The following is a 24,289-nucleotide window of genomic DNA, read 5'->3' on the forward strand; positions in this document are numbered from 1 at the left end:
CTCTGAATTATCAAGGTAATTAGGGACAATTCCAAAATACACCACAAGATGGCAACACAGTACAATGTCACATAACTAGCAGAGGAGAGCCAATTCCAACTTGATAAAAAATGACAACCAAACTGCAATTCAAAATGACATCTTTACCTAATCAAAATGCAAGAGAAATGAAATGTTAGCGTAGTTTCTGAACTGATGGAATTTAAAGGGCAGGAATATACACTTTTCTCTCTCCCTATACTGTAAAAACCATTTAAGCTAAACTACACAGATTCAGACACATTCCAAGATTAACACAGTTTATTTGAATGTAAGAACTGTACATATGGCTTTTTGGAAACATGTATATGAAAACATGTTTTAAAAAATGTACCATAAAGTTGTACAATGATACAAAATGTAAAAAAATAATTAAAACACACTATTCTTGAAAAGGTTCTCGCTGTTGCTTTTAAATTCACTTTCAATCTGTAGTGCAGGATTCTGACTGTCACTCACTTACTGAAAAGGCACATTCATTCTGGTTTGGGAGAATACAAATTGTTGATAACAATTTGATGTAAAACGGAAACCATGAGGATACATTTATAAATCTTCAAAAAGTTGGCCACACACCACTAGATGGCGTCTTGTTCCATGTGCATATTAGAGTAATATCTCATACACGCAGATGTAAAACTTGTAATGTTGCCTTGGCTGGTCAACCATGCATTGTAACCACGCACGAATAGTCATAACTCCCATATGGCAGAGGAAGGCCAGCCTGGTTCTGAAGAGGCACATCCTGGGGCAGGGGTTCCCCTGAATGAGACACTGGCTCATATTAAAGTTGGAGACAAAAACATATAATGGAGGGCTCTCTTCAGGCGCGGTGTCTCAGTCCCTGTGAGCAGCTCAGTGTTGTGCCGGGTTTCAACAACAGGGCCAGTTCCAGCAGCACTCCAGGAACAGGGCTGCCTGCCTCATGGGAAAGAGGGAGTTTACTCAGGGCGACTTGTGTGCGAATTTACAGTTCTCCTGCATCGTGCGTTTTCCCTTCTCCCTCTCCTTCGCTTGCTGCCTCCTCTCCCGATCCTTTTATTCCCATGTCACCCTTCCACACCTCCTGTAGACACTCTGAAAGAGAACAACAAGGTCATTGTTGAACACTCTGAACATGTGAAGCTTTGTTTGTGGTGTTTGCCACTATTCAGGTGTCAGTTTTTAGGGCTTTAAGTGTCAGCTTGCTTTGAAAGTGTGCTTGTATGTGCATTCTACCTAGCTCTGAGGTCTTGAGGACGTGCGTCTCACATAGGAAGCGCTCCAGCCTCTTGTCCTGATGGTTGAAGTACCAGTCCTCTACCACCTCCTCATACTGCTCCAGCATTGTCTCACACTGCAAACGCACACACACAATTATAACCAGAGACACTCACAAAATGTATGCCAGACACACGTACGCGCGCACACACAAATTTGAAACCAGACACAGTCATTACCAAACAAACGTAACCACACTAACATTATTTTCATGATACGCAGCATGGTTTACATAGCTAGCCTGGTTTACATAGCTAGCCTGGTTTACATAGCTAGCCTGGTTTACATAGCTAGCCTGGTTTACATAGCTAGCCTGATTCTGTACCTGTTTTTTCATGTCGGAAACCTCCACAGAAGGTTCATCCCAGAGTTCATAGGGCAGGCCCAGTTCCACCTTCACCCCCTTATGGACAAGGTTCTTCAGAGTAGCCATGGTCTGACTGGTACCCTAAAAGACACACAGACAATTAGTTGATATGTAAGTCATTTAGCAGACACAGAGACACTTATATTTTGTAGTAAATAGAATGTTATATTCCCATACTAGTTTACGGGTGTGTTAGTAACTGTGTTAGTAACTGGTAATTAAGAGATTATGCTTTTAAGGTTGGTGCCTGCAAGCACACTTGACTGGGGAGAAAATATGCTCTAGGGTTCAGGAAGTTTGCCTAACTATTGGCAACCGTGCAAACACCAAGGCACTGAATGAGTACTACAACGTTGTAATCACAGATTGTCCCTTAAGATGGCTGTTATAGGTTTCAAAACCACTTTTAACTTTAACTTTTTATTTAGTTAGCACAATACATAGAATATGACTTCAGCAGTGAGTTCATCTACACTGGCGACAACCAAGTATTTGAAGACGGCAATTTATAAGAGCGATTTAAATTTTTGGCCCTAAATGTATTTCGCTTTTTAAATAACCATAGGATGTTTTATCCAAGTGGTGCCGCCTAAATGCGAACGGCGGAGGGCTGACCTTGGCGTATCGGAGGCTGCCTGGTCTCTCAGCGTGGACACTGTATTGAAGGATCCCTTCACAGATGGTATCCATTGCCTCTGTCAGTCGGGTCTCCCTTCAAACAGAAACAGTAGTTACTTACCTGAAGTGTTATTCTTCTTGCTGAGATGTGCAACCGTAGCAGTAACCGAAATGCATCTCATCTGGCCTGAAGCAATGATTGACGTATTTAGAGGATATGTGTCGAGTTACGTCCAGCATTACCTGGTTTTTGAACTGTTCATTTTTTTTCAGCAGTTCACGATCAAGTGAATCATCCGAAACAATGAAACATTACTTGTTTTTGAATTTGTATTGACATTGGGCATTTTTTCTGGATTGGAGTCTGAATTCCCTTTGCTATTAATGTAAGAATAGCTTTTGGGTTAGGATTATATTTGGGATTTAGACAATGAGCATTATTGTAGGTCTATTTTGACAGAAAGGGAATAGCTCATTTGGACTGAAAATCAATTCTGGTGACAACATGCTTGCTTTGCTCACACAATATTCCGTCGTTTTGACTTTGGTTAATCTCATAAGAACACAGTATACTTTGAACTTTAATATTGAACCATGGTTTGAGATCCCGTGTTATAAACCTTAGGGTCTGGTGTAACGTACGAGGTGTTGTATTTGATCTTGCGTTTGCGTTTCCCAGTGTCCAGGACTGCTCCCAGCTCCAAAACCTCCTTCGATCGTCCCGTCTTATCCAGGGTTGCCTGCAGCTCCACCGTCAGAAACTTACAAACTGAGACAGACAGACAAAAAAGCAAACATTTTAAACGCGTCCAATAACAGAACGCATCCAATAGTAAGACACGAGGACACTCACAGACTGAACCAAACATAGCAAATATAACATTATGGCTAGTGGTGAATGCCTAATCATCATCACATATAGGCTACCTTCGCATCTATTAGGCAGCCTTTCGTCATCGACGGCAAATGCGAAGCTGCACACGCAAAATAAGCATAAGAAAAAGAACGGTTCCATTTCAAATCTCTTTACTTTGTGCCAAATTCCTTCCCTTTACAGACGCCACATCGATATATTTTTTGTGAGACAAGCAGCAAGAACATAGCAGTGCGCATGAGCAATTGACGCAATTCCAAAAGGAAAAAAGACAATCGTGAGCTTTCGATTTAGGAAAACTAGTTGAGCATAGATATGGTCAAACCCAGCAGAACTATAGTAAGAGACAAATGGTTGCACTATAGGCCAATATTGACGTAAAAAACGGTCTCATTTTGCTATGAGATTGTGTCTGCAGCAATCGAGGTAATTCGCTTTTAAGTTCCAACCCGTCATTGATCTCAATGGTGTCAAGAATATTTATTTCGTACTCCTTTTAACATTAACAGTTTTTGCTGTATTACAAGTGCATCTATGAAACATTTTGTGTTATGATTGCAGGCATCAAAGATATCTGACCGGTTGATGATGTTGACATATGACACTGGTCCAGTTCACCTAGACCTCTGGTTGCTTGCCATGTCACCAACAGTGCAATCAGCCAGACTCAGACATATGGACAAAGTAGTTGGCATTGTGACACCATGCAATTCTACGCTCGAGCAAAGAGCACACTTTAGCCAAGAAAGTCAGGTCATGGCATCTAATGAATATATAACAAGCAGTTTCAGCTACTCCAGGAGGTGGCGCTGCAAGCTAGCTCACCTCTCACCGAGTTCGTACCTGACAGGTACTGCAGGTTGTGGAAAGACGTAAATATGCACATCCAACTCGTCAGGTTCAGCACAAAAAAATATATTAGTAACGATAGATGACAGTCTGCAACTCTGATAACGCTCCAACAAAAATCAGTTTGGGATCGAAACGTTGACAATCTGTGCGTTTTATTATATTACATTTTTGTTGGAGCGTTATCAGAGTTGCGGGCTCTGGTCTAACCTAGGTACCGCAGGTTGACATTCACGACAGAACTCTCCTTTTAAGATATTCTGCGTGAGATATATAAACAATTGGGTTAAAGACATTCATCTTGTCGAAAAGACTATATCATTGGTACTATAATTGTCTGTTTGGAGAGACAAAAGTTGTATTTCCACAAAAGTTGACCAGCAAATCCCCTTATTGGTTATCTGCTATAAGGGATCCAGTTTTCTGCAGACAATGCCTGGTGTACTGTGGTTGGCCTTTAATTGAGAGGGGGAAGTCTTTCTCCCCTTCAACCTGTGGCTTTAATTAGAAGTGGGCAGTCTTTCTCCTCTTCAACCCCTTCTTTAATTAGGTGGGGCAGTCTTTCTCCTCTTCAACCCGTGGCTTTAATTAGGGGGGCAGTCTTTCTCTGCTTCAACCTTTCTCCCCAGTCATCTACTTACAGATTGCTATAACATATGAGTTGGTAAGCTGATACTTAAAATACCTATCTAGGCGTTATAAGATCTGTCAGGCATCAGCAATATCTGAACAGAGGATGGCGCCCATAATAAGAGTTCAGAAAGAAATTAGCTATAAGGGACATACCAAAACAACACAGAATGTGTATGGAAGCAGATGATGACTGCACGTTGAATGGAAGTAAAAAAAATACAGTTGACTAGATGGATGTGAAACCAGTAAAATAGTTAATGTAAACTCCGATTAAAAACTCAACACTAATGTGCCCCATAAAAAAACACAATCCAGTTCCCCCAAAAAACTAAAAATGCTGACCAGCACTGGTGTATTGTGTACACCATTTGCACTCCAAATGTGTACACAATAACATACACAGCACCTGAATTTGAATGAAAATGAGAATGTTAGTTGTGAGTCTGGCGATGGAGGAGTTAAAGAAGGGGGTGGGGTGGCGGGGGGGGGGGGGGGGGGTTCCCCCCCCTGTGGACTCAGGTGACAGGGGGCACTCACTTAATGACAACATGGGAGAACGAGTGAGGAGAGAGAGGCCCGGTAAGGAAGGCAAGACCAAATCTAGAGAAATCAAACAACAATGAAGATTTATGTGAAAGTGTAACTGACAAGTATAAAGTCAAAAAAAGACAAAGAGAAAAAGAGAAGGGGATAGACAGAGAGAAGGAAAGAGAGGAAGAGGGATGAGAGAAGTAGAGAGAGGAGGAAAAGTGTCTTGCACAGATAAGGTTTCTGTGAGGTTTTGGGGGTCAGGGAGAGGGCAGAATATTATACTGAGGAGCTGAAGAGAGAAGAAGAACACTACGGTGGAGCGGGATCATGCAGAGGAGCTGAGGTGAGGAGCTGGACCCTGCAGAGGAGCTGAGGGAAGGAGCTGGACCCTACAGAGGAGCTGAGGTGAGGAGCTGGACCCTGCAGAGGAGCTGAGGGAAGGAACTGGACCCTACAGAGGAGCTGAGGGAAGGAGCTGGACCCTGCTGAGGAGCTGAGGGAAGGAACAAGACCTTGCAGAGGAGTTGAGGAGAGGAGCAGGACTGGGCAGAAGGCCTTAAGAGATAAACAGGACCCTGCAAATGAGCTGACGAGAGGAGCTGGACCCTACAGAGGAGCTGAGGAGAGGAGCAGGATCTTGCAGAGGAGTTGAGGAGAGGAGCAGGACTGTGCAGAGGGCTTTAAGAGAGGAGCTGGACCCTGCAAAGGAGCTGAAGAGAGGAGCTGGATCCTGCTGAGGAGATGATGGACACTGCAGAGGAGCTGAGGGGAGGAGCTGGACCCTGCAGAGGAGCTGAAGAGAGGAGCTGGACCCTGCAGAGGAGTTGAGGAGAGGAGTAGGACTGTGCAGAGGGCTTTAAGAGAGGAGCTGGACCCTGCAGAGAAGCTGAAGAGAGGAGCTGGACCCTGCAGAGGAGTTGAAGAGAGGAGCTGGACCCTGCAGAGGAGTTGAGGAGAGAAGCAGGACGGCAGAGGGCTTTAAGAGAGGAGCTGGACCCTACAGAGGAGCTGAGGGGAGGAGCTGGACCCTGCAGAGGAGCTGAAGAGAGGAGCTGGACCCTGCAGAGGAGTTGAGGAGAGGAGTAGGACTGTGCAGAGGGCTTTAAGAGAGGAGCTGGACCCTGCAGAGAAGCTGAAGAGAGGAGCTGGACCCTACAGAGGAGCTGAGAGGAGGAGCTGGACCCTGCAGAGGAGCTGAGGGGAGGAGCTGGACCCTGCAGAGGAGCTGAGGGGAGGAGCTGGACCCTGCAGAGGAGCTGAGGGGAGATGATGGACGCTGCAGTAGGACACACACACATTTGTTTTACAATCCTTGTCGGTACGTGCTAAAAAGAAATTGGTTAGACAGACTCATCAGGTTTTACTCTTTGTTGGGATGTCTGGTCCATGTATAGTAAAACTAGAATCACACACATGCCAATATAAAGGGACGCCAATGATAAAGGGAGAGATCAGATAGTGTTATCGAAGAGGCAACCAAACGCCTTTACCTGTGAGTAACAATAATGACCCTCGCATGGTGTCAGGCACTTCAGACTGGCCAGCTCACCCAATCTTGTGCTTGACAGCACACATTACTTCATAATGTAATGACTGAAGCACTTCTGAAGGGACTTTGTGCTTGGGCCCATGGCCCAGTCTATGAGGCGCTGTGGCTAATTGTGTGTTCTCGCACAGAGCAAGGGAAGGAATATCTTATTGTCTGTCCGCCGGGTTGGGTTACAGTGGCACACAGCTACGGGCTACTGATGTTACCAATGCCTTGTCATGGTTACATTCACACACACCCGCAAATATACACACACAAGTCGGACCAGACCTAGGTCCTATTCTATTTAAAGTCCTTTGAGATGCTTTTGCCTGAAATTCCCTGGTGCTGGGGTCTTAACAACCTAATGCCAATGGTAAAAATATATTGGAAAGATTTGAAATAAAGAGGGGGAGATAGATAGTTTTTTGAACTGTGACCCGCAGTCTCTTGGAACGACACACGCGGAAACCCTCCCCAGGTGGGACACGGGGCATCCAACACGCCAAGACGCTGTGAAAGAGTCGCGAGTTGCGCCGCTGGTGTCGACACCACCCAAAACGAGTGGCCAGGGAGCGAGGCGGACGCGCTGAAACGGACCCTGAAGCCTAAACAAATTGCTTTACGGTCACTAACTGAAATAGTCTCTTAACAATTTGATTGATCTTTTTTTGACTAACTTTTATTTCCTCCAGGATCACTGAACGGTAGTTCAGTGAAGCATATATTCCCAAAGGAGACCCTGCTGACCATGGGACTATGAAGGACAACCAGGAGACCTACAGCTGGTCACTCATCAAGCCCACGAGGGTTGCATAAGAAACAAAGAGGGCAGATGGGAACAGCAGAAGCAGAGCCCGTCTCTTAAAACACATCTATCAATACATTCTGGAAGGTACGGATGTCCCCAAAAAGATATATATATAAAAAAGCAGATATCAAAGACCCTTCCAGGGTTAATGCCGTAGCGGACACAGGAGATGGAATGGTACTTATGACCAAGAAGGAAGGCTTTGCCGGACGTCCCTGAGCTCCAGGAATTCTGTCTTGCCGGAAAACAACGTGGTTAGGCTGACAGGTCACTAAGAACAGGTACACACTTTGTTACCCAGAATGCTCTTATATCTAATTTGTGTTTCACCTGGACATACATATAGTAACACTGCTTTAATTCCAGCTTGACTGAAATAGAGGATAACCGCCACAGAACACTGTCGTATGGCCTATGTCAGCCTAGCTTTTGTCGTGCACAGAAAACACATGCGATCGGTCACTGAACAGAACCCATGTCAGTTCATTTTAGGTGTTAATTTGAAGAAGTGCTTATCCTCGGCGTAGTTCCCCTCAACATGCTGCCCAGAAAGGGCAAGCAAGAGTGTCATTTACTGTTTGTGTGTCGGTATTCAGCACAGCTAGATCCATCGCAGACACACATCAACTCCTGGAATAAACACTGACATAGAAAAGCATCTGCTCACACACACACACACACACACACACACAGAGAGAGAGAGACACACACACTCTCTTACGGCCCTCTTGGCAGTAGCTTGGTGAAATTACTTAAACTGTGTCCTCACCTCATGTCCCCTCCCCCTGACCTCTCTGGCTTTAACCCTTCGAGCTCCTCCCATCTCCATATTCCTGTGAACCATCATCCTCAGGACGTTGTAACATCCTGTTCTAACTAAGGGGCTGCCTCTCTCCTCCCTGTCCTCTCTCATGGACAGTATGCCAGAAAAAGTGTATGGGTTCCAGGGGCAGAGTTACCACAAGTTGAAGAGGTCATGCCTGCGCCGGGGCAAGCTCTTCCAGGACCCCCTGTTCCCCCCCACCGCTATGTCGCTCTTCTACAAACGGGCCCCGCCCCCCGGACTGACATGGAAGAGACCCCAGGTGAGAGGATCAGGGAGGGGTTGGCAGAGGGGGGGAGGGTGCGTAATGGAAGTGTTTTAGGCGGAACAGATAGGTTAAATCAGACAACACACACACACACACACAGAAACAGACATTACACATTTCTACCAAGTTAATCGCTCTTCCTCTCCACAGCAGTGTGAACCCACCCTCCCTTGTTTTCTCAGTGACAGGGGCCTCCCATCTAATTCCGGCAGTATATTTCCACAGTCTAATTCCACTAGTCTTAACTCAAATTCTATTAATTTGTTTTTATTCCAGTTAAACTAGGTTATTATAATTTTTTTCTAATGCAGGCATCAGGACAGCGTAACCCGACACACACCAGAGAGTGTGTGGTGCACATTTGCATAAGTATGCGTGTGTGTTCAAGAAAGCAACGCTCGATCGACGCACCATCTGTGTGCGATGATGAGTGGTGTATCCGAGGAGGTAGCTAATGGTTGGATATTAGGTTCCGGTTTTCTACTCTGAGATTTTGGGCATCTTTGTTGATGGTTAGTTTCTCGGCTCACTTCCTCTTTCACTAGACAGGCCGTGTTTAAGGTGTGCTAACCACAAAGGGTTAATGGTATTGTGTTCCTTAAGCTGCACAGCTCAGGGATTTCAAGAATGAATCCCCCAGGGGTCGAATGTTAAGATGACATACGACAGCATGTCATCTCATTCTGAAGTGACACACACACACACACACGCATGCACAGAAGACTTGGACGCTGTGAACTTCCCCTCCTCAGCTATCATAACTGTCATAAAATCCAGTCAGCTACATACGTCACATGGTAGTTTGAACGGGATACATAATAGGGGAAAACTGAGTTCAGAACTTTTCTAGAGTTACATTTGTACAGGTTATGACCTGTGTGTGTGTGTGTGTTTGTGTGTGTGTCCATCTGTTTTAACGTATGAGTGTGTGTGTTTCCATCTGTTTTAATGTATGAAAGTGTGTGTGTGTGTTTGTGTGTGTGTCCATGTTTTAATGTATGAAAGTGTGTGTGTGTGTTTGTGTGTGTGTCCATCTGTTTTAATGTATAAATGTGTGTGTGTGTGTGTGTTTGTGTGTGTGTCCATCTGTTTTAATGTATGAATGTGTGCAACCCGAAACTGTCAAACTAAGATCAACAGCTTTACATGGACAGGATCTCTCTCTTCTACACTCCTCAAATGACCACGGACTCCATAAACACACACTGATAACTAGACTGGAACCATGTCAAACTAAACTAGATATAAACAAGCTTGTGTACTGTGCTACATGGGAATTATTATCCTTTTTTATCTCCTTCTCTGTCAGGAGCTTTGTAAGGATCCTCGTCTCTTTGTGGATGGGATCAGCACCCAGGACCTGCACCAAGGCATCTTGGGTAACTGTTGGATGGTGGCCGCCACTTCCTGTTTGGCCTCGGAGCCCTCACTGTGGAAGAAGGTGGGAGGCTAAAGGGCAGAGGACAAATCCCTAAAAGTCACCTCATTGATTTACTTCTTGATTTCATTCCACTGATTTCATTTCACTGAAATCATCTCAATGATATTTATACCTGAATTTTGGCACTGGCCTGGAACAAAAGCCTGCACGCACATTTCATTTGTCCAGAACCAGCGTTGGTAACCTTGGTACCAACACATTCGATGACAACCCCCCCTTTTAAAACCTTTTTTTAAAACCGGTCTTGTCTTACACCGCCAGGTGATTCCCGACCACGTGGAACAGGAGTGGAACCCCAAACGTCCTGATCTGTACGCCGGGATCTTCCACTTCCGCTTTTGGCGGCTGGGTCGCTGGACGGACGTCGCGGTGGACGACCTCCTGCCGGTCAGCGAGGACGGAACCCTGCTCTTCTGCCGCTCGGCCACACTGCGAGAGTTCTGGAGTGCCCTGCTGGAGAAGGCCTATGCCAAGTGAGACGTTACAGTCGACTGAAAGAGTTCACCTTTCACCAGTCACCCCAGCACCTCGTTCACCCCCTCAGGGAACTAAAGTTAGAAACATATTTAAAGATGTAAAGAGTTTTTAAATGAGGTCATCAAAATGCAACGAATACGCCACACAGTTAAATGAACCGGTAGTCAACCTAATGCTCCTGATCTTCACTTATCGACTCCTTCTCCATGTTTTTCCAAACCATGCCTCCATCTCCCTGTCTCTCACCCCCGCTCCACCCATTGCCCAGGCTGAACGGCTGCTACGAGGCCCTAGAAGGAGGCAACACAGCGGAGGCCCTGGTCGACTTCACAGGGGGCGTTTCGGAGCCTCTGACTCTGGACCGGGAGGCCCTCGCCCTGCACCCCGACCAGAGGAGGGCGCTGTTTCAGACGCTGACCCAGGCCCACGGAGGTAGAGGCCTCATCACCTGCTCCATACGGGTCAGTGACCGACAGAACGCTTCTCTGCTTAACCGTTGCTGAAACAGGCTAAAAACAGGCTGGAATGTAAAACATTACACCCGGATTGTGAAATGATTAGTCGATAATGCTTACCCGGGGGGTTTGCATGCATAACCCCCCCCCCTCCACCCCCACTGTCTCTCCCTCCCTCTATAGCCAGCGGAGGGGGAGTCGGTAGAGTCCGTTCTAGACTGTGGTCTCGTGCGGGGCCACGCCTACGGTATCACTGCGGTGAGGAAGATGCGCTGGGGAGAGAGGTCGCCATCGTCGGGCAGCCGTGGCGGGACGTCTCGCCTCTTCATGGTCCGCATGAGGAACCCTTGGGGCACAGCCGACTGGACCGGACCCTGGAGCCAGGGGTGAGGGGCCTACTGCCACGGTTCTGGTCATGGGCATAGGTTCAAGTAGTACCGCAGATGTCAGCATTTGGCCCAAAATCACAAGTTCGTACGGCACAGTGGGGTTAAAGTTTCTGTTTGAGAAGCCTTAATTTCCTTCCAGCACACACACTCACGATCAAAGCAGATACATTATTTTTTTAACAGTCAAATGTGTATTACAAAAGTACATCATCATAATTTCATACTTTATATATACAGTATCTCACAAAAGTGAGTAGACCCCTCACATATTTGATTATATCTTTTAATGTCACTGAAGAACACTGAAGAAATGACACTTTGCTACAATGTAAAGTAGTGAGTGTACAGCTTGTATAACAGTGTACATTTGCTGTCCTCTTAAAATAACTCAACACACAGCCATTAATGTCTAAACCGCTGGCAACAAAAGTGAGTACACCCCTAAGTGAAAATGTCCAAATTGGACCAAAATTGTCAATATTTTGTGTGGCCACCATTATTTTCCAGCACTGCCTTAACCCTTCTTGGGCATGGAGTTCACCAGAGCTTCACAGGTTGCCACTGGAGTCCTCTTCTACTCTACGACATCACAGAGCTGCTGGATGTTAGAGACCCTGTGCATCATCTTTAGAAGAAGCTTCCTTCTGGGACGACAGCCATGCAGACCAATTTGATGCAGTGTGCAACGTATGGTCTGAGCACTGACAGGCTGACCCCCCACCCCTTCAACCTCTGCAGCAATGCTGGCAGCACCCATACGTCTATTTCCCAAAGACAACCTCTGGATATGACGCTGAGCACGTGCACTCAACTCTTTTGGTCGACCATGGCGAGGCCTGTTCTGAGTGGAACCTGTCCTGTTAAACCGCTGTATGGTCTTGGCCACCGTGCTGCAGCTCAGTTTTAGGGTCTTGGTAGTCTTCTTATAGCCTAGCCCATCTTTATGTAGAGCAACAATATTTTTTTTCAGATCCTCAGAGAGTTCTTTGCCACGAGGTGCCATGTTGAACTTCCAGTGACCAGTATGAGGGAGTGTGAGAGTGTTAACACCAAATTTAACACACCTGCTCCCCATTCACACCTGAGATCTTGTAACACTAACGAGTCACATGACATAGAGGAGGAAAAATGGCTAATTGGGCCCAATTTGGACATTTTCACTTAGGGTTTTACTCACTTTAGTTGCCAGCGGCTTAGACATTAATGGCTGTGTGTTGAGATATTTTGAGGGGACAGCAAATGTACACTGTTATACAAGCTGTACACTCACTACTTTACATTGCAGCAAAATGTGATTTTCTCAGTGTTGTCACATGAAAAGATATACTTAAATATTTACAAAAATGTGAGGGGTGTACTCACTTTTGTGAGATACTGTAGCGTACATTTCCGGACAGAGAAACAGAGAAAAATTCCTATGAATAAAAGTTTAAACACAAGAACTCTAGTAACCAGAAGATGGAGCTGAGGAGTCCCATTGAGGAAACAAGAGACAGACTGTCCGAACCTCAAGTACACCGAGTTTTGAAATGTGTGAAGGAAACCGAGATTATGTTTCTCACCAGTACATTACTTTTTGACCTGTTTTATTGCACAGAAGACATAGAAGAGATGGGTGACCGGCCTCAGTAAAATGACCTACTGTACAACAGGGGATTTGGGGTCATTCCTCCTTTATAGCACTCTGGTACTCTATAATACACATTTTAATTTGTCTACTAGTTTTTCTCTTCTAATGTTCCTAGAATGGACAGGAAATTAGATATGGGACTAAGCTGCATATGAGGATCTGCCCAAAGTTATATTGTTTTCCAGTAGAACAGATGTCAAAGGTAATGTCTTCCAGCTGCCCTGACGTACAATGTGGGTAGGGAGGCATAACTGTCAGCCCTGTCCATGAAATCTCTGACTCTGAAGTCCTGTTGTGTGAAATGAGAGGCGGGTCAGAGAAAGTCCTACAACATACAGGATCAGCCATGAGGACATTATGATATTTCTTAATAGTGCTGTCTTTACTTAAATAAGAATCTGTGGCCATGCAGAGACAATAATGTGGTTTTTCACGTTTCTCATTTAGACATTCTTTTAAGATATGAGCATACCAATTATCCATGCATCGTCATAGACAAGAACCTGAGTCAAGACACAAAGAAGTATCAAGAAAGGATTTCACTTTTGCCATTCTAAGTTTCAGCTCCATAGCATCATTTAAGGTATATTAAAATTCTCATTCAGGGGACCCATCAAAATTAAAATAAAAACATCAACAAAAAGGAATGTTTTGTCCAATAATCTGGTCATCCAAATAACTCATAAATAAACCGGCATAATCAGGAGAAAATATATAAATAAGAAATAATAATTAAGTCCAATTGAAATCCTGTGGAGGGTTGTTGTCCCCTCTAAGACTGGTTTTAGAATGGTGTTTCTGTTCTAACTGGAAGACAGTAGTGTCTCATGTTCCATTTGACCAACATCTCTACGTTGAGATGACTGTCAGCGATGATCAGTTTCTCTGTCAACCAGATGGCAAAAGGTGTCACCAGGAAACATATGAAGGGAACCCCTGTCGCAGTGCTTATTTGCCCCCTTCAGGTCTCAGCAGTGGCAGCAGGTTGGTCGTGCTGAGAGGGAGAAGATGGGCCTCATAGTCAGAGATGTTGGCGAGTTCTGGTAACAACAAATAGTCTAATAAACGTTACTCTTGAGAAAAGACTGTCTCAGTAACCTAGATTCAATGTAATACCTCACCAATCCGCTACAATTCATGCTGAGCAGCTGAATGACGCCTTCGTCACCCACGACTTTCCCCAGGATGGAGTTCGGAGACTTCTGCCGCCACTTCACAGACATGGTGGTGTGTCGCCTCGTGGAACGGACCCTGCTGTGGCCCAGCGACCACTGGAGAGAAACACGCTGCTCTGGGGAGTGGGCTCAGGCACCCAACGCCCCTGGGGCCTCCACCGGCATCCTCCTCCCCAGCCGCCCTGCCCGTAACCTGGGAAAGGACGTGCCAAAGCCTGGGGGGGTGAACCAGAACCAGAGGGGGGACGGGAGGGAGGCAAGACTTGGGGAGAGAGGGAGGGGTGGCGGGAAAGACAAAGCGCAGGTGGCGAAGGAGGTGGTGAAGAGGAGCAATAGGAAAGTAGAGAGGTTGAAGGAAGATGGGCAGTTGAATGGAGGGTGGGAGAGACAGACTGATAAGAGGAGTAGATGTGGAGGCTGCATCAACAACAAAGGCACCTTTCTACACAACCCCCAGGTGAACCCACACTACAGATTAGTTTTACACAACCCCCAGGTGAACCCACACAACAGATTGGTAGCTAACCACATGGTCTGGATACAATTGAATTAGAGTAAGATTGGTTTTGACCCTGTGGGGGAGAACTGATCCTAATTCAGTTGCTACACTCTGACAGTAGTGATAATTGTTGATATTCTGAGAAGCTTATTAATATTCTGGGACGTACACTAGCATCTCAAATATAGTTCAATACGACAGCATGGAAATAGTTTGTGTTGCTATAACTGCAGTTACTCAACACATACTATTATGGAAACCACTGCAATCTTAATGGTGTGGAAATAGTCCAGGGAATGGCTATTCAGAATGTTGCGGTTAAAAAAGCTAAAAACAGCGCTGGCGCTTAGAGCTAATCTAAATATGTCCCTATAGAACTCCCCTTCTCTCTATCTGACCCCCCCCCCCGTGCCCTGTCCCTCGTCCCTTCCTCTCCGTGTCTCCTAGTTCATGTTCGAGGTGCAGGGGAAGGAGGACGAGGTGTTGATCTGTCTACAGCAAGAGGACAGGAGGATCAAGAGGAAGGACGGAGGAGGAGAGAATCTGCCCATCGGCTTTGAGGTGCTACGGGTGAGTCCCCGGTCTGTGAAGGTGCTACGGGTGAGTCCCCGGTCTGTGAAGGTGCTACGGGTGAGTCCCCGGTCTGTGAAGGTGCTACGGGTGAGTCCCCGGTCTGTGAAGGGGCTACGGGTGAGTCCCCGGTCTGTGAAGGTGCTACGGGTGAGTCCCCAGTCTGTGAAGGTGCTACGGGTGAGTCCCCGGTCTGTGAGGGGCTGTCTGTAGCCCTCTGAATTCCTCAACCATGCACAGGGATGGGTTGACAGACTGGCTCTGCTGCATCCCGTGTAGCTGGTTCTCATCAGCGTGCCTGTTAGTTCAGGTACGCCCCGAACCCAAGCAAAACCCAGCAGATAACCTCCCATACAGACAAACGACTTACCGTGTCCCTTCTCCGTCTTGGTGCGTAGCCGTATTTGTCGGGCTCCTCTGCTCACTCCCACTGATCCGTCGGCTATGCCTCGGAACAGGCAGCAGAACAGGTACCCAAAACACAGGAGATAAGCAGCTGTCGCCTAAATGCAAAAATAACCTCGACAGCGACGGCGGCTCACATCCCCGGCTGAGGAACCAACTCACCCAGCATGAAGGGAAACCCTCCACTTTACCTCAGACTACTTCCTCCTTCCACCCACCCAGATGTTCGCCCACCAATCAGCCGGCTGACAGGCTACAGTCGCACCTCGTTCACCAGACACAACCAGGTCCCTGAAGTCTGACTGTAGAAATGGTCTAAAGGGTCACTCAGTGAATGTCACAGTAATTCCAAATAGTCAATGAATTAATGTAGCAAATTCATTTTACATATAGCGTATGACAATTACATTACAAGTATCAAAGATATACGTTTTTGTGGAGATTCAAGATGTTTGCAAGAGCAAAGATGCAGGCAGAAGGGAGGAAAATGCAAGAGAGGGCTTCCCCAATCCTGGCTCTGGTTTATATCCCAGAACTAAAGGCATGGGGGTTGGTTTACTGACCAAAGGATAACAAACCTGTCCTGAAGAACAGACTCCTTATCAATTAGGGACACACTCCGATCTGTTCTGGGGGCCGTCTCATATGACAGAGTGGTGTTATCTCGAGCAGCAACCTAGCTAGGCAACAACGAGCAAACCTTTCTGTCCCTGCAATCACAGCTTACAGAGACATCTCCAAACCACTAACATCCCAACGATTGCCTATTAGGACCGAAATTAAGTACACAGGTACACATAAATATACTAAATCAGGAAGAATCACCTTCCCAGGTGGAGGCGAACCGGCTGAGCCGTGTGCAGTGCGTGGCAGAGCAGGCGGCCAGCTCCGTGTACATGGACTCCCGCAGCGTGGCCCTACGGGTGGTCCTGAGTCCGGCTCGCTACGTCCTCCTGCCCACCACCTTCCAGCCCGGGGCCACTGGACGCTTCCTGCTGCGACTCTTCTCGCACTCCCACGTCAGCCTCAGGTGAGGCGGGATGAGCAGGGCGTGGTGTTTAGAAGGAAGGAGGGGGGAATGTCTAGTGTGTGTGTGTAGGATCACACAAATCCTTCCCCCCATCTCTCTCCCCCATCTCTCTCCCCCTCTCTAGTGAGTTGAAAGAGGATCTGCCCCCTCCATCAGTGTGGCAGTGTTGCCTGCCCCCACCCTGGGTGGTGACCACCATCCACCTGCGTAGAGCCGCAGGACTCAGCCAGCCCAAACAAACAGGTATAAAACACATCCCCGTGCCATTATGTCACTATTACATCGTCATGGTACGCCACTCATTGACATGACACACGCGGAACGGTGGCGCTACCCTATGACGCTCACGCCAGTCTTAGAGCCGGGGTTTGACCGGCCGTAGGGTTTTCTTTAACCAAGGCCAGTCCCGTCTGTGTCACGTAGCACCGGATGTGTACGCTGTGATCCGGTGTGAGGACGATGCCATGAGAACACGCGTGTTCAAGGGGGATGGGAACCCACAGTTCAACTTGAGGGCCATTTTCTACAGGAGATTTCCCGAAGCGCACATCTCAATAGAGGTTAGAAACCAACGGAAACCCGGACTAGTAAAAGGTTATATGTGATTTGAATTTTATTCGGCAGCATATGTTTTTTTTCTAAATGTGTGTGTGTGTGTGTGTGTGTAGTTGTGGCACCGGGGTCTACTGTGGGACTCTCTCCTGGGCAGAGCTCAACTACAGACCGACAACAGAGAGAGAGGGCGGAGCCGGACACTTGACCTACACGGCGGCCAATCGCGTTCAGGATATCGGGGATGCATCTACGTGGAAACCTCGTCCAGCGAATGCCTGACAGACTTGTGACAGACAGACTTGTGACAGACAGACTTGTGACAGACAGACTTGTGACAGACAGACTTGTGACAGACAGACTGTGGCGCGTTTCTCCCACTGTAAGACAATGTTAAGGATTGCTTTCCTGAAGAGAGAAAAGCATTTAAACATGTCGCTCATAGCTTCAAGCCACAGTCTGGGCGTGGACTGGTGTGATGTAACACTGGATCAGATGCAATTAACACGGACTATTGAGGAACCATTAAGTTCAGAAAAAACACAATGACCAGTTTGCGCCAGCAGTTAAGTTAACGTGTGTCAAAGCGCGACCCAACTTACTTGATATTTCCACTGGACAGATCAGGGTAATTCATCATCCTAAACCAAACCATGCAAACATTAAAAAGACATTTGTTACCTTCTGCCAAGTTTATCTGAGTAGTATGTCATTCACCTTGCATATCTTTAAGATTTGTTTTTGTTACTTTTAAAACTCTTTCCCAATTTACTGGCCATTACACTGTGTTATACCTTTTGTTCTTTGTATGGTATGTTGTATTATAATTGATTGGTTTATCAACAGTGCAATATTTTTTTATTGTGCTTTTCTTTCAAAGCAAGGAAAATTCTAAGTGACCCAAAACATTTGAACTGTAGTATACAAATGAGGAGTAGGTATTTGGGACCTGGCCATCTGAGCTTTTACATAGCTTCATGAAAGGTTCGATCTTTAATGACTATGCCCTCTTTTCAGATTCTGGACACATTGGGATCAGGGATCACTGTGATGAAACACACGCAGACAGTGTTTGTTAGGCAGGAATCTGCTAAACGTGAACCTGACTGATTATACATGTGGAACCTGCTTAGCTGGTGTTTTGACTCGCCCACAGAGTTGACTTTTATAAGACTTCTGTCAACAAAATGTGTCCTCATTCTGCAGACAGTTCGAAACCAGGGGATAATCCTACAGTGATCAGATCTACACAAATAAATTCACGGTAGGAGATGCATTGGGTACATAGCTTGTAGATCTTTGATTGAACCAAAATCACAAACAAATTATTTGAAAACATACAATATTAGATTATAGGCTGTTTGTAATAATGTTTTGTGTAAGATGAATCTGTTCTTGACAAAAAAAGCATGTGTAGAGACACAGTTGGTAACACTATCCCAGCGGTGTCATTGGTGTGTCCAGGTAATTCTTCCTGTGAGAACAGCACATTAAAGGCAATGGTGGTATGGTGTTGACAACAATAGAGAATCAATCACACAACTGAGAATGTAATTAGCCTGTTTGTATCTACACCTAGGAAAAATTTCTTTCTCACAACGGGGAACGTTTCTGTATGTTTCTTGGAACCTGATGAAAAGACTCCGAAGAGGACATTTTAATTGTTATTGTGTGTGTTGTTCCGCAGACAGATCTGTTACTGATTATTCCTTGGTGGAAATCCAGGATTGGAAAATGAACAAAAAGCTTTCCACACAGGATATGGGTAAAATCAAATCACTATCAGCACACCTGTCTTGTGGGAGCACATTCATGCACCAATAAATACATATTTTTTCTGATCTTTTAGATTCCATCCGTTGTAATCTATAGTTAGAATTGAAGTTGAATTGCAGTAAGCTTTGTGTTAGGGATATGCCAAATGCAGGATTGTTCAGTCTGAGCTGGGAGTGATTTGTTCTAATCTCCCCTATCAGTGAGCAGCAATGTAGTACCATTCGCCATGCTTGTTGCGAACATCGTAATTGGTGAGTAGCTAAAATGCAACCTAAAATGTCATACTAAACCCCGCCGTGAATGTACTTACATGTTGTCGTTGTGCCATTATGATTCACTTAGATCTGTAAACGCCACTGACCTCATGCTCTCAGATATAGCATCCGTTTCCACGCTCTGAAAATGTCAGTTGTTATGCTACAGGGTCGGTGTACCTGAATGACTGCCCTCGGCAGCCTTACATTCCCATCTACCTGATAGTGCTGGGGGCCATGGGCGTTGTCCCTGTCTTCTCCTCCTGCTGCTGCCTGATCAGTACACCAGACTCTACATCCTCCCTCAAGGTGCTCTGCAACATCTGTAGTGGCTTGGTGTCCCTATTCCTGTTATGTTGGTTCATCTGCGGTGAGTGTGAGGTGGTAGGTGTATTTAGAATATTGTGTTATTTGTATCAAGTCATTACAATTTGAATGATAAAAATCTCTCTGCGCAGGAAACGTGTGGATCTACTCCATCTACCAGCCCAACTACAACAAGAACATCCCCAACTACAACCAGACTCTGATTAACAACCTGTACTGTAACAGGACACTGTACCTGTTTGCCTTCTGGTCCAACATTCTGGCGTACTTGATACTGTTGGGTTTGTGCGTGGTACTTTGTTGTGGTTGCTGCTGTGGGCTTGCGATAAGCGCTTGCATAGGATGTAGTAAGGCGGAAAGTGTTCAGATTGGCGATAAAAGTAGTCCAGAAGAGGTCATTATGTAGATGTAATACCTAAAAACAACTCAAAATGCAACTGTGTTGTCATCGTGTAACCCATGTTAAAATGTGACATAAGTAAGCTGCATAAATAAGTTTGGAAGTTAAAAGTGATTCATTTAATGTAACGATAATTTAATGTTTAAGATTAAAAGTATGCTGACAGAAAATTCATGTCGCTGCCCCTTTAAGGGACTAGTGACGCTAGACGCTGCACCTGAGTGACGCTGCAGCAGAGACCTGGGGGAGAGCAGAGGAAAATCGGAGAGAGCGAGCGGTGGCTAATAAGCAGGGTAAAGAGTAGTAAAGTTGATCTTGCAGTTGAAAAACATAACTTACCTGGTCGGGAACTGACATGGATTTTTATGAGAACTAAGCCACACCGGCTTTTGTCAGTTTTTTTGCTCAGGTTGAAGCTCGATCGGAGCAAGGATTTGGTCTGCAGTGCGTGCACATGCATAGACGACATTCCAGACATTTCAACCTGCAAGTCATTTAAGGGAGGTTCGTTCCGGGGGTGGTGGGGGGGGGGGTCCTGTTCTGTTACACTTGGTATCGCCCGGGGGTGATCGGTCTAATAAGCGGCAACACACAGCTATAAGGACGGTTTGCTCTCACACGCGCTGCATTTATTGTCACACACGCGCGTGCGCGCGCAGTCACTCTAGTCTAGTGTGCGGTCTTGCTCCAGATTCCGGGAGATTGGATCTCATTTGCGGACGTCAGGGAGCCGCTATCAATATGCGGGAGACTCCCGGAACTTCCTTGGTAGGACTCAAGCGTGCCGCACAAGCCCTGAAAAGTGAAGCCAAAACGTCTCGATCGCCCCCTGGTGAGTGGTCCCAGTATAGGTCATAAACCCCGCCCTCCCCATGTTATTCAATGGGACGCAAGACCAACTAAACAATTAAATTACCCTTCAAATATCTTTTTTCCGAAGCTGGTTTCTGTCATTTACTGTAGTTTGTATCACGCTAATGTAAATTCAAGAGTTTGTTTTTAAAATAAGTTGGTTTTTAGTTAGTTATTTAATGCTCAAAAAACGGTGGTGTGACGTCGTGATTCACAGCTGTGATTGACAGCTATCTGAGCCGAGGAGCCACTGAAGCGCCATCAGGCTTTTTTCGCGATCTTCGGAGGACTGAGGAGATTGGAGCGTTACATTTAATCTCTAAATTTCTATAATTGATATAATTTCACACGGACATAATGGGTTGTTCTGCAGGACATTGTGCTAACCGATCTGGCATTTCCAATCGATCTTTGAATTTTTTTCGGTAAGTTAAATTTATAAGCTATTTAATTAGTAAATAAATGTAAAGGGCTAGCTAACGTTAGCTAAAAGACAACAAGCCTCGTTAATAGCCATGTTAATAGCTAGCAGGTGATCGTTAGCTAGAAGTTACCAATTATTTTTGTATTAGGCCTATTCTAAATTAAGCTTAAACATGATGTAAGTTAGGCTATAACATATCGTCTAGGTTTAACAAGCAAAGGTTGTACTGTACTTGGACTTGCGATTGATTACGGTATGCGCATTCTGCGAGGGAGAGTGAGGGCAGGGCACAGGGGTGGGGCCGTTGATTTCGTGGCTTTACTGCTTTACTTCCTGCTCGCTACTGCGCATAACTACTGCGCAGAACTGGTCCCAAGATAGCTATCTGCGCAGACGCAAGTCCAAGATGTCAGCGCCGTATCGGGACACTGGTGGCTTCAGTTTTCACCAATGGAAAAGAGCGAAAGGGCGTCGTCCATTTTTTTTTACAGTCTATGGTAGGACTAGTCCTTCCAAGGAAGTATCCTTCAGAGGCTAGGCCAGGCTCCTCCTTAGCATTCGAAGAACACGTACAATGGAACAGGCTACCTAGAACTGGTCCAGTGGCGCAGTAAGTGGTGTGATACCGGTGCTACAATCGCATTTAAACATGGACACTTGTGCAGGTTTAAAAAGACTTATGCAGTTGTGTTGAGTTGTGTTAAGAAGAGCGAATGCCTGAGTGAGTGACTGACTGTTAAAAAGTCTTGTTTAACCCTTTGGCGCGTACGATCACACTGGTGTGATCAATCTAGAGTGGTCCCTGGAGCGTACGATCACACCGGTGTGATTAGAACGTCATGTTTAGAACGCACCATTAGCATACCTAGCTACAAGTAACGTAACAATGGCTGGTAAAACCGCGCTATTATTTACTCACATTTAGCTCAAACAGTGTTTATAACTTTATTTCCTGATTGTAATTGTTTCAAGACCATACTATGATATTAACCAGGTAGAAAGCATTCAAATCGGGACAAGAAGTGTTAGTTACGTACCAACAGACAGCCAACACTAATGCACAAAAACAAATTATATTAGCGACTACTACCGATCAAAACCATTGCAAAAACTTTCTAGAAGTTACGTTCCCCGTTGTATGCATTTTATATAGTTTATTCATTTTCACTGCACTGAATAACTGGTCACGATTTGTTAGCTAGCGGGCAGCTGAAGTTTGCTAGCGGTTAGCTGACGTTTTCTAGCTAGCTACAGTAATAAATCAACCAACTTTTGCAGCTCTTAGAATTCGAGTCAACGAGAGAAGCTTGCAATGCAATGCATGTAGTGTTCCTTACCTAGTAAGGTGACTGTTCAAATGCTGGCGTGAGTTCAATTGCTGTAGTGAGTACTGAAGTCACGTGCAAAAAAACTAACGCTGGGGGGTCGGTAAGGAATATTTGAAACTCACGTGTGAAAAGGTTAATAGCGTAGTGGTTAGAGAAGCGGACTTGTGTACTATAGGTCCCGCGTTCGTATCTCCTTGTAGGTGAAGTGAAGTACGCATTGTGAATTATTCCGTATTGACAAAAACATTGCTGGCTAAACCTGAAATTGTATATGTTTATATTGGGACTGTTTCTGGCATGGAAAAGTTCATATTCAGTCTCGCCAGCAATTGCTCAATTCTTATGATTATTCATAAGAAATTAGTAGATACCAGTAAGCCTATTAATGCCACTGGCAAACGCTAACAGCTCATAGACACTATTTCTGGTGGAGGTAAACTTAGTAAGAAACGTTAGTCAGTTTAACAAAATGCTCAATAGTGTTTAGCGACTGGTGAAATGCATAATGCCGTGGCATTATGGTTAAAGACAGTGCCTCTCACATGGAAGGCTCAAGTTAAAATCTATTGTGAACAACAACATGTATTTTATTTCCACGATTCTCTCGTCGTTTCACTAGATGAAAAAGTTAGTTATCGCCACCTTTCTTGATAGTTATTGAATCAATGTCATTCACGAATGAAAGTAAAAAGTATGGAATATGGTTGTTTTGACCCCTTCCGATCAATTACGATGCTTCTGCTTACATGAAAGTCATTTGCAACAGATTCCTCACTAAAGTCACAATTGCGTTGGTCCCCTCAGACAACTACAATCATTGTCAGAAGACATTCTCAAACAGCTTGATCCAACAAGGTTATAATCCTTAACGAAAACAGACGAAAAAACATGGTCATTAACTGAAATAAAAATTAAAACGAGGCATTACAAAAAAATTATAACTAACTAAAACTGTAATGTGTGGTTGACAAAACTAACTATACTAACTATAACTATAAACTAACTATAAAATACAATTATAGAATAAATGTTCTTAGTTTTCGTCTTTGTCAATGTCTTTCCTTTTTTATTGCTATTTAAAACACGCAGAGTATTAGCTCAGCTGTGTTTCCTTTCCCTGCTCTCACTCACATACACACACACACACACACACATACACACACACACACGGGACACAAGTTAATCTTTATTTGTCATGTTCTTTTCTCCGATTAAGCTCCCTGACATTCTGACAGAAATTTCTTGTGTCACTCAAAAATGAGTTGAAAAAATGCGGTTCATCGTGTATGTCTTCTTTAGTCTGTTGGCTATTTCGGTTTTTTTCTTGGCACACGTCGCTTCCACATTTTGCATTTATTGCGGAGTGTAGAATGTTTACATATTTGTGCCCATATGTACATTTTATGTACTGGTTTTATTTTCTAAAATTGTATGATGTTTTTGTTGAGTTATTATTACACAATACTTTTTCTGACCTTTTTGAATCTTGCCCCTGACAAATAGCCCATATTACAAAAAAAGACCAAAACTAACACTAAAACTAATAAAAACTAAACTAAAACTAAGCATTTTCAAAAAAGAAACTAGCGAACCCACTTTAAAAACTAATTAAAACTAAACTGATTTTGAAAACAAAAAGTCAAAGAAATAAAAAAAATATATATATATATATATAAAAACTATAATAACCTTGTGATCCAATGG

General features: G+C 44.9%; 3 protein-coding genes across 5 annotated transcripts; 2 read left to right on the forward strand and 1 right to left on the reverse strand.

The window, feature by feature from the left end:
* Positions 1–285: 285 nt before the first annotated feature.
* Positions 286–3,402, reverse strand: cnpy4 (canopy FGF signaling regulator 4). The gene is made up of 6 exons (XM_010905957.4): positions 3,212–3,402; positions 2,927–3,053; positions 2,282–2,378; positions 1,625–1,747; positions 1,258–1,375; positions 286–1,116 (listed from the first exon to the last, which is right to left on the reverse strand). The coding sequence occupies exons 1-6, from the start codon at positions 3,297–3,299 to the stop codon at positions 1,007–1,009; spliced, it is 663 nt and encodes a 220-aa protein (XP_010904259.2). The 5' UTR covers positions 3,300–3,402; the 3' UTR covers positions 286–1,006.
* A 4,350-nt stretch (positions 3,403–7,752) lies between these two features.
* On the forward strand, positions 7,753–18,209 carry LOC105031496 (calpain-5-like). Its single transcript, XM_010905965.3, has 13 exons — positions 7,753–7,791; positions 8,430–8,595; positions 9,911–10,042; positions 10,304–10,515; positions 10,788–10,980; positions 11,158–11,360; positions 13,959–14,036; positions 14,178–14,625; positions 15,115–15,237; positions 16,476–16,672; positions 16,797–16,915; positions 17,096–17,232; positions 17,341–18,209. The coding sequence occupies exons 2-13, from the start codon at positions 8,431–8,433 to the stop codon at positions 17,515–17,517; spliced, it is 2,184 nt and encodes a 727-aa protein (XP_010904267.3). The 5' UTR covers positions 7,753–7,791; position 8,430; the 3' UTR covers positions 17,518–18,209.
* A 162-nt stretch (positions 18,210–18,371) lies between these two features.
* On the forward strand, positions 18,372–20,495 carry LOC109615057 (transmembrane protein 272-like). 3 transcript variants are annotated; one of them, XM_020043342.2, is made up of 5 exons: positions 18,372–18,488; positions 18,916–18,989; positions 19,201–19,251; positions 19,481–19,624; positions 19,713–20,495. In XM_020043342.2, the coding sequence occupies exons 1-5, from the start codon at positions 18,412–18,414 to the stop codon at positions 19,985–19,987; spliced, it is 621 nt and encodes a 206-aa protein (XP_019898901.1). In that variant the 5' UTR covers positions 18,372–18,411; the 3' UTR covers positions 19,988–20,495. The 3 variants fall into 3 exon arrangements, with proteins under 3 accessions (XP_019898901.1, XP_019898902.2, XP_019898900.2); XM_020043343.2 differs by having other exon boundaries at positions 18,403–18,488; positions 18,912–18,989; positions 19,424–19,624; XM_020043341.3 differs by having other exon boundaries at positions 18,407–18,488; positions 19,424–19,624.
* Positions 20,496–24,289: the final 3,794 nt, after the last annotated feature.

This window comes from Esox lucius, chromosome 24, assembly GCF_011004845.1.
Source record: "Esox lucius isolate fEsoLuc1 chromosome 24, fEsoLuc1.pri, whole genome shotgun sequence".
NCBI classification, from domain to species: Eukaryota; Metazoa; Chordata; class Actinopteri; order Esociformes; family Esocidae; genus Esox; species Esox lucius.

What these genes read in the sequence shown, in the direction of transcription:
- cnpy4 (XM_010905957.4), bottom strand. Translation starts at nt 3,299, where the DNA reads ATGGAACCGTTCTTTTTCTTATGCTTATTTTGCGTGTGCAGCTTCGCA. An exon ending in GCTGCCTAATAGATGCGAAG is followed by an intron (nt 3,054 to 3,211) that starts GTAGCCTATATG and finishes TGTCTGTCTCAG; the next exon opens with TTTGTAAGTTTCTGACGGTG. An exon ending in GCAGCCTCCGATACGCCAAG is followed by an intron (nt 1,748 to 2,281) that starts GTCAGCCCTCCG and finishes TGTGTCTTTTAG; the next exon opens with GGTACCAGTCAGACCATGGC.
- LOC109615057 (XM_020043341.3), top strand. Translation starts at nt 18,412, where the DNA reads ATGTGTCCTCATTCTGCAGACAGTTCGAAACCAGGGGATAATCCTACA. An exon ending in GCTTTCCACACAGGATATGG is followed by an intron (nt 18,990 to 19,200) that starts GTAAAATCAAAT and finishes CTCCCCTATCAG; the next exon opens with TGAGCAGCAATGTAGTACCA. An exon ending in GTTATGTTGGTTCATCTGCG is followed by an intron (nt 19,625 to 19,712) that starts GTGAGTGTGAGG and finishes CTCTCTGCGCAG; the next exon opens with GAAACGTGTGGATCTACTCC.
- LOC105031496 (XM_010905965.3), top strand. Translation starts at nt 8,431, where the DNA reads ATGCCAGAAAAAGTGTATGGGTTCCAGGGGCAGAGTTACCACAAGTTG. An exon ending in ACCGGACCCTGGAGCCAGGG is followed by an intron (nt 11,361 to 13,958) that starts GTGAGGGGCCTA and finishes TGCCCCCTTCAG; the next exon opens with GTCTCAGCAGTGGCAGCAGG. An exon ending in CCTTTCTACACAACCCCCAG is followed by an intron (nt 14,626 to 15,114) that starts GTGAACCCACAC and finishes CGTGTCTCCTAG; the next exon opens with TTCATGTTCGAGGTGCAGGG.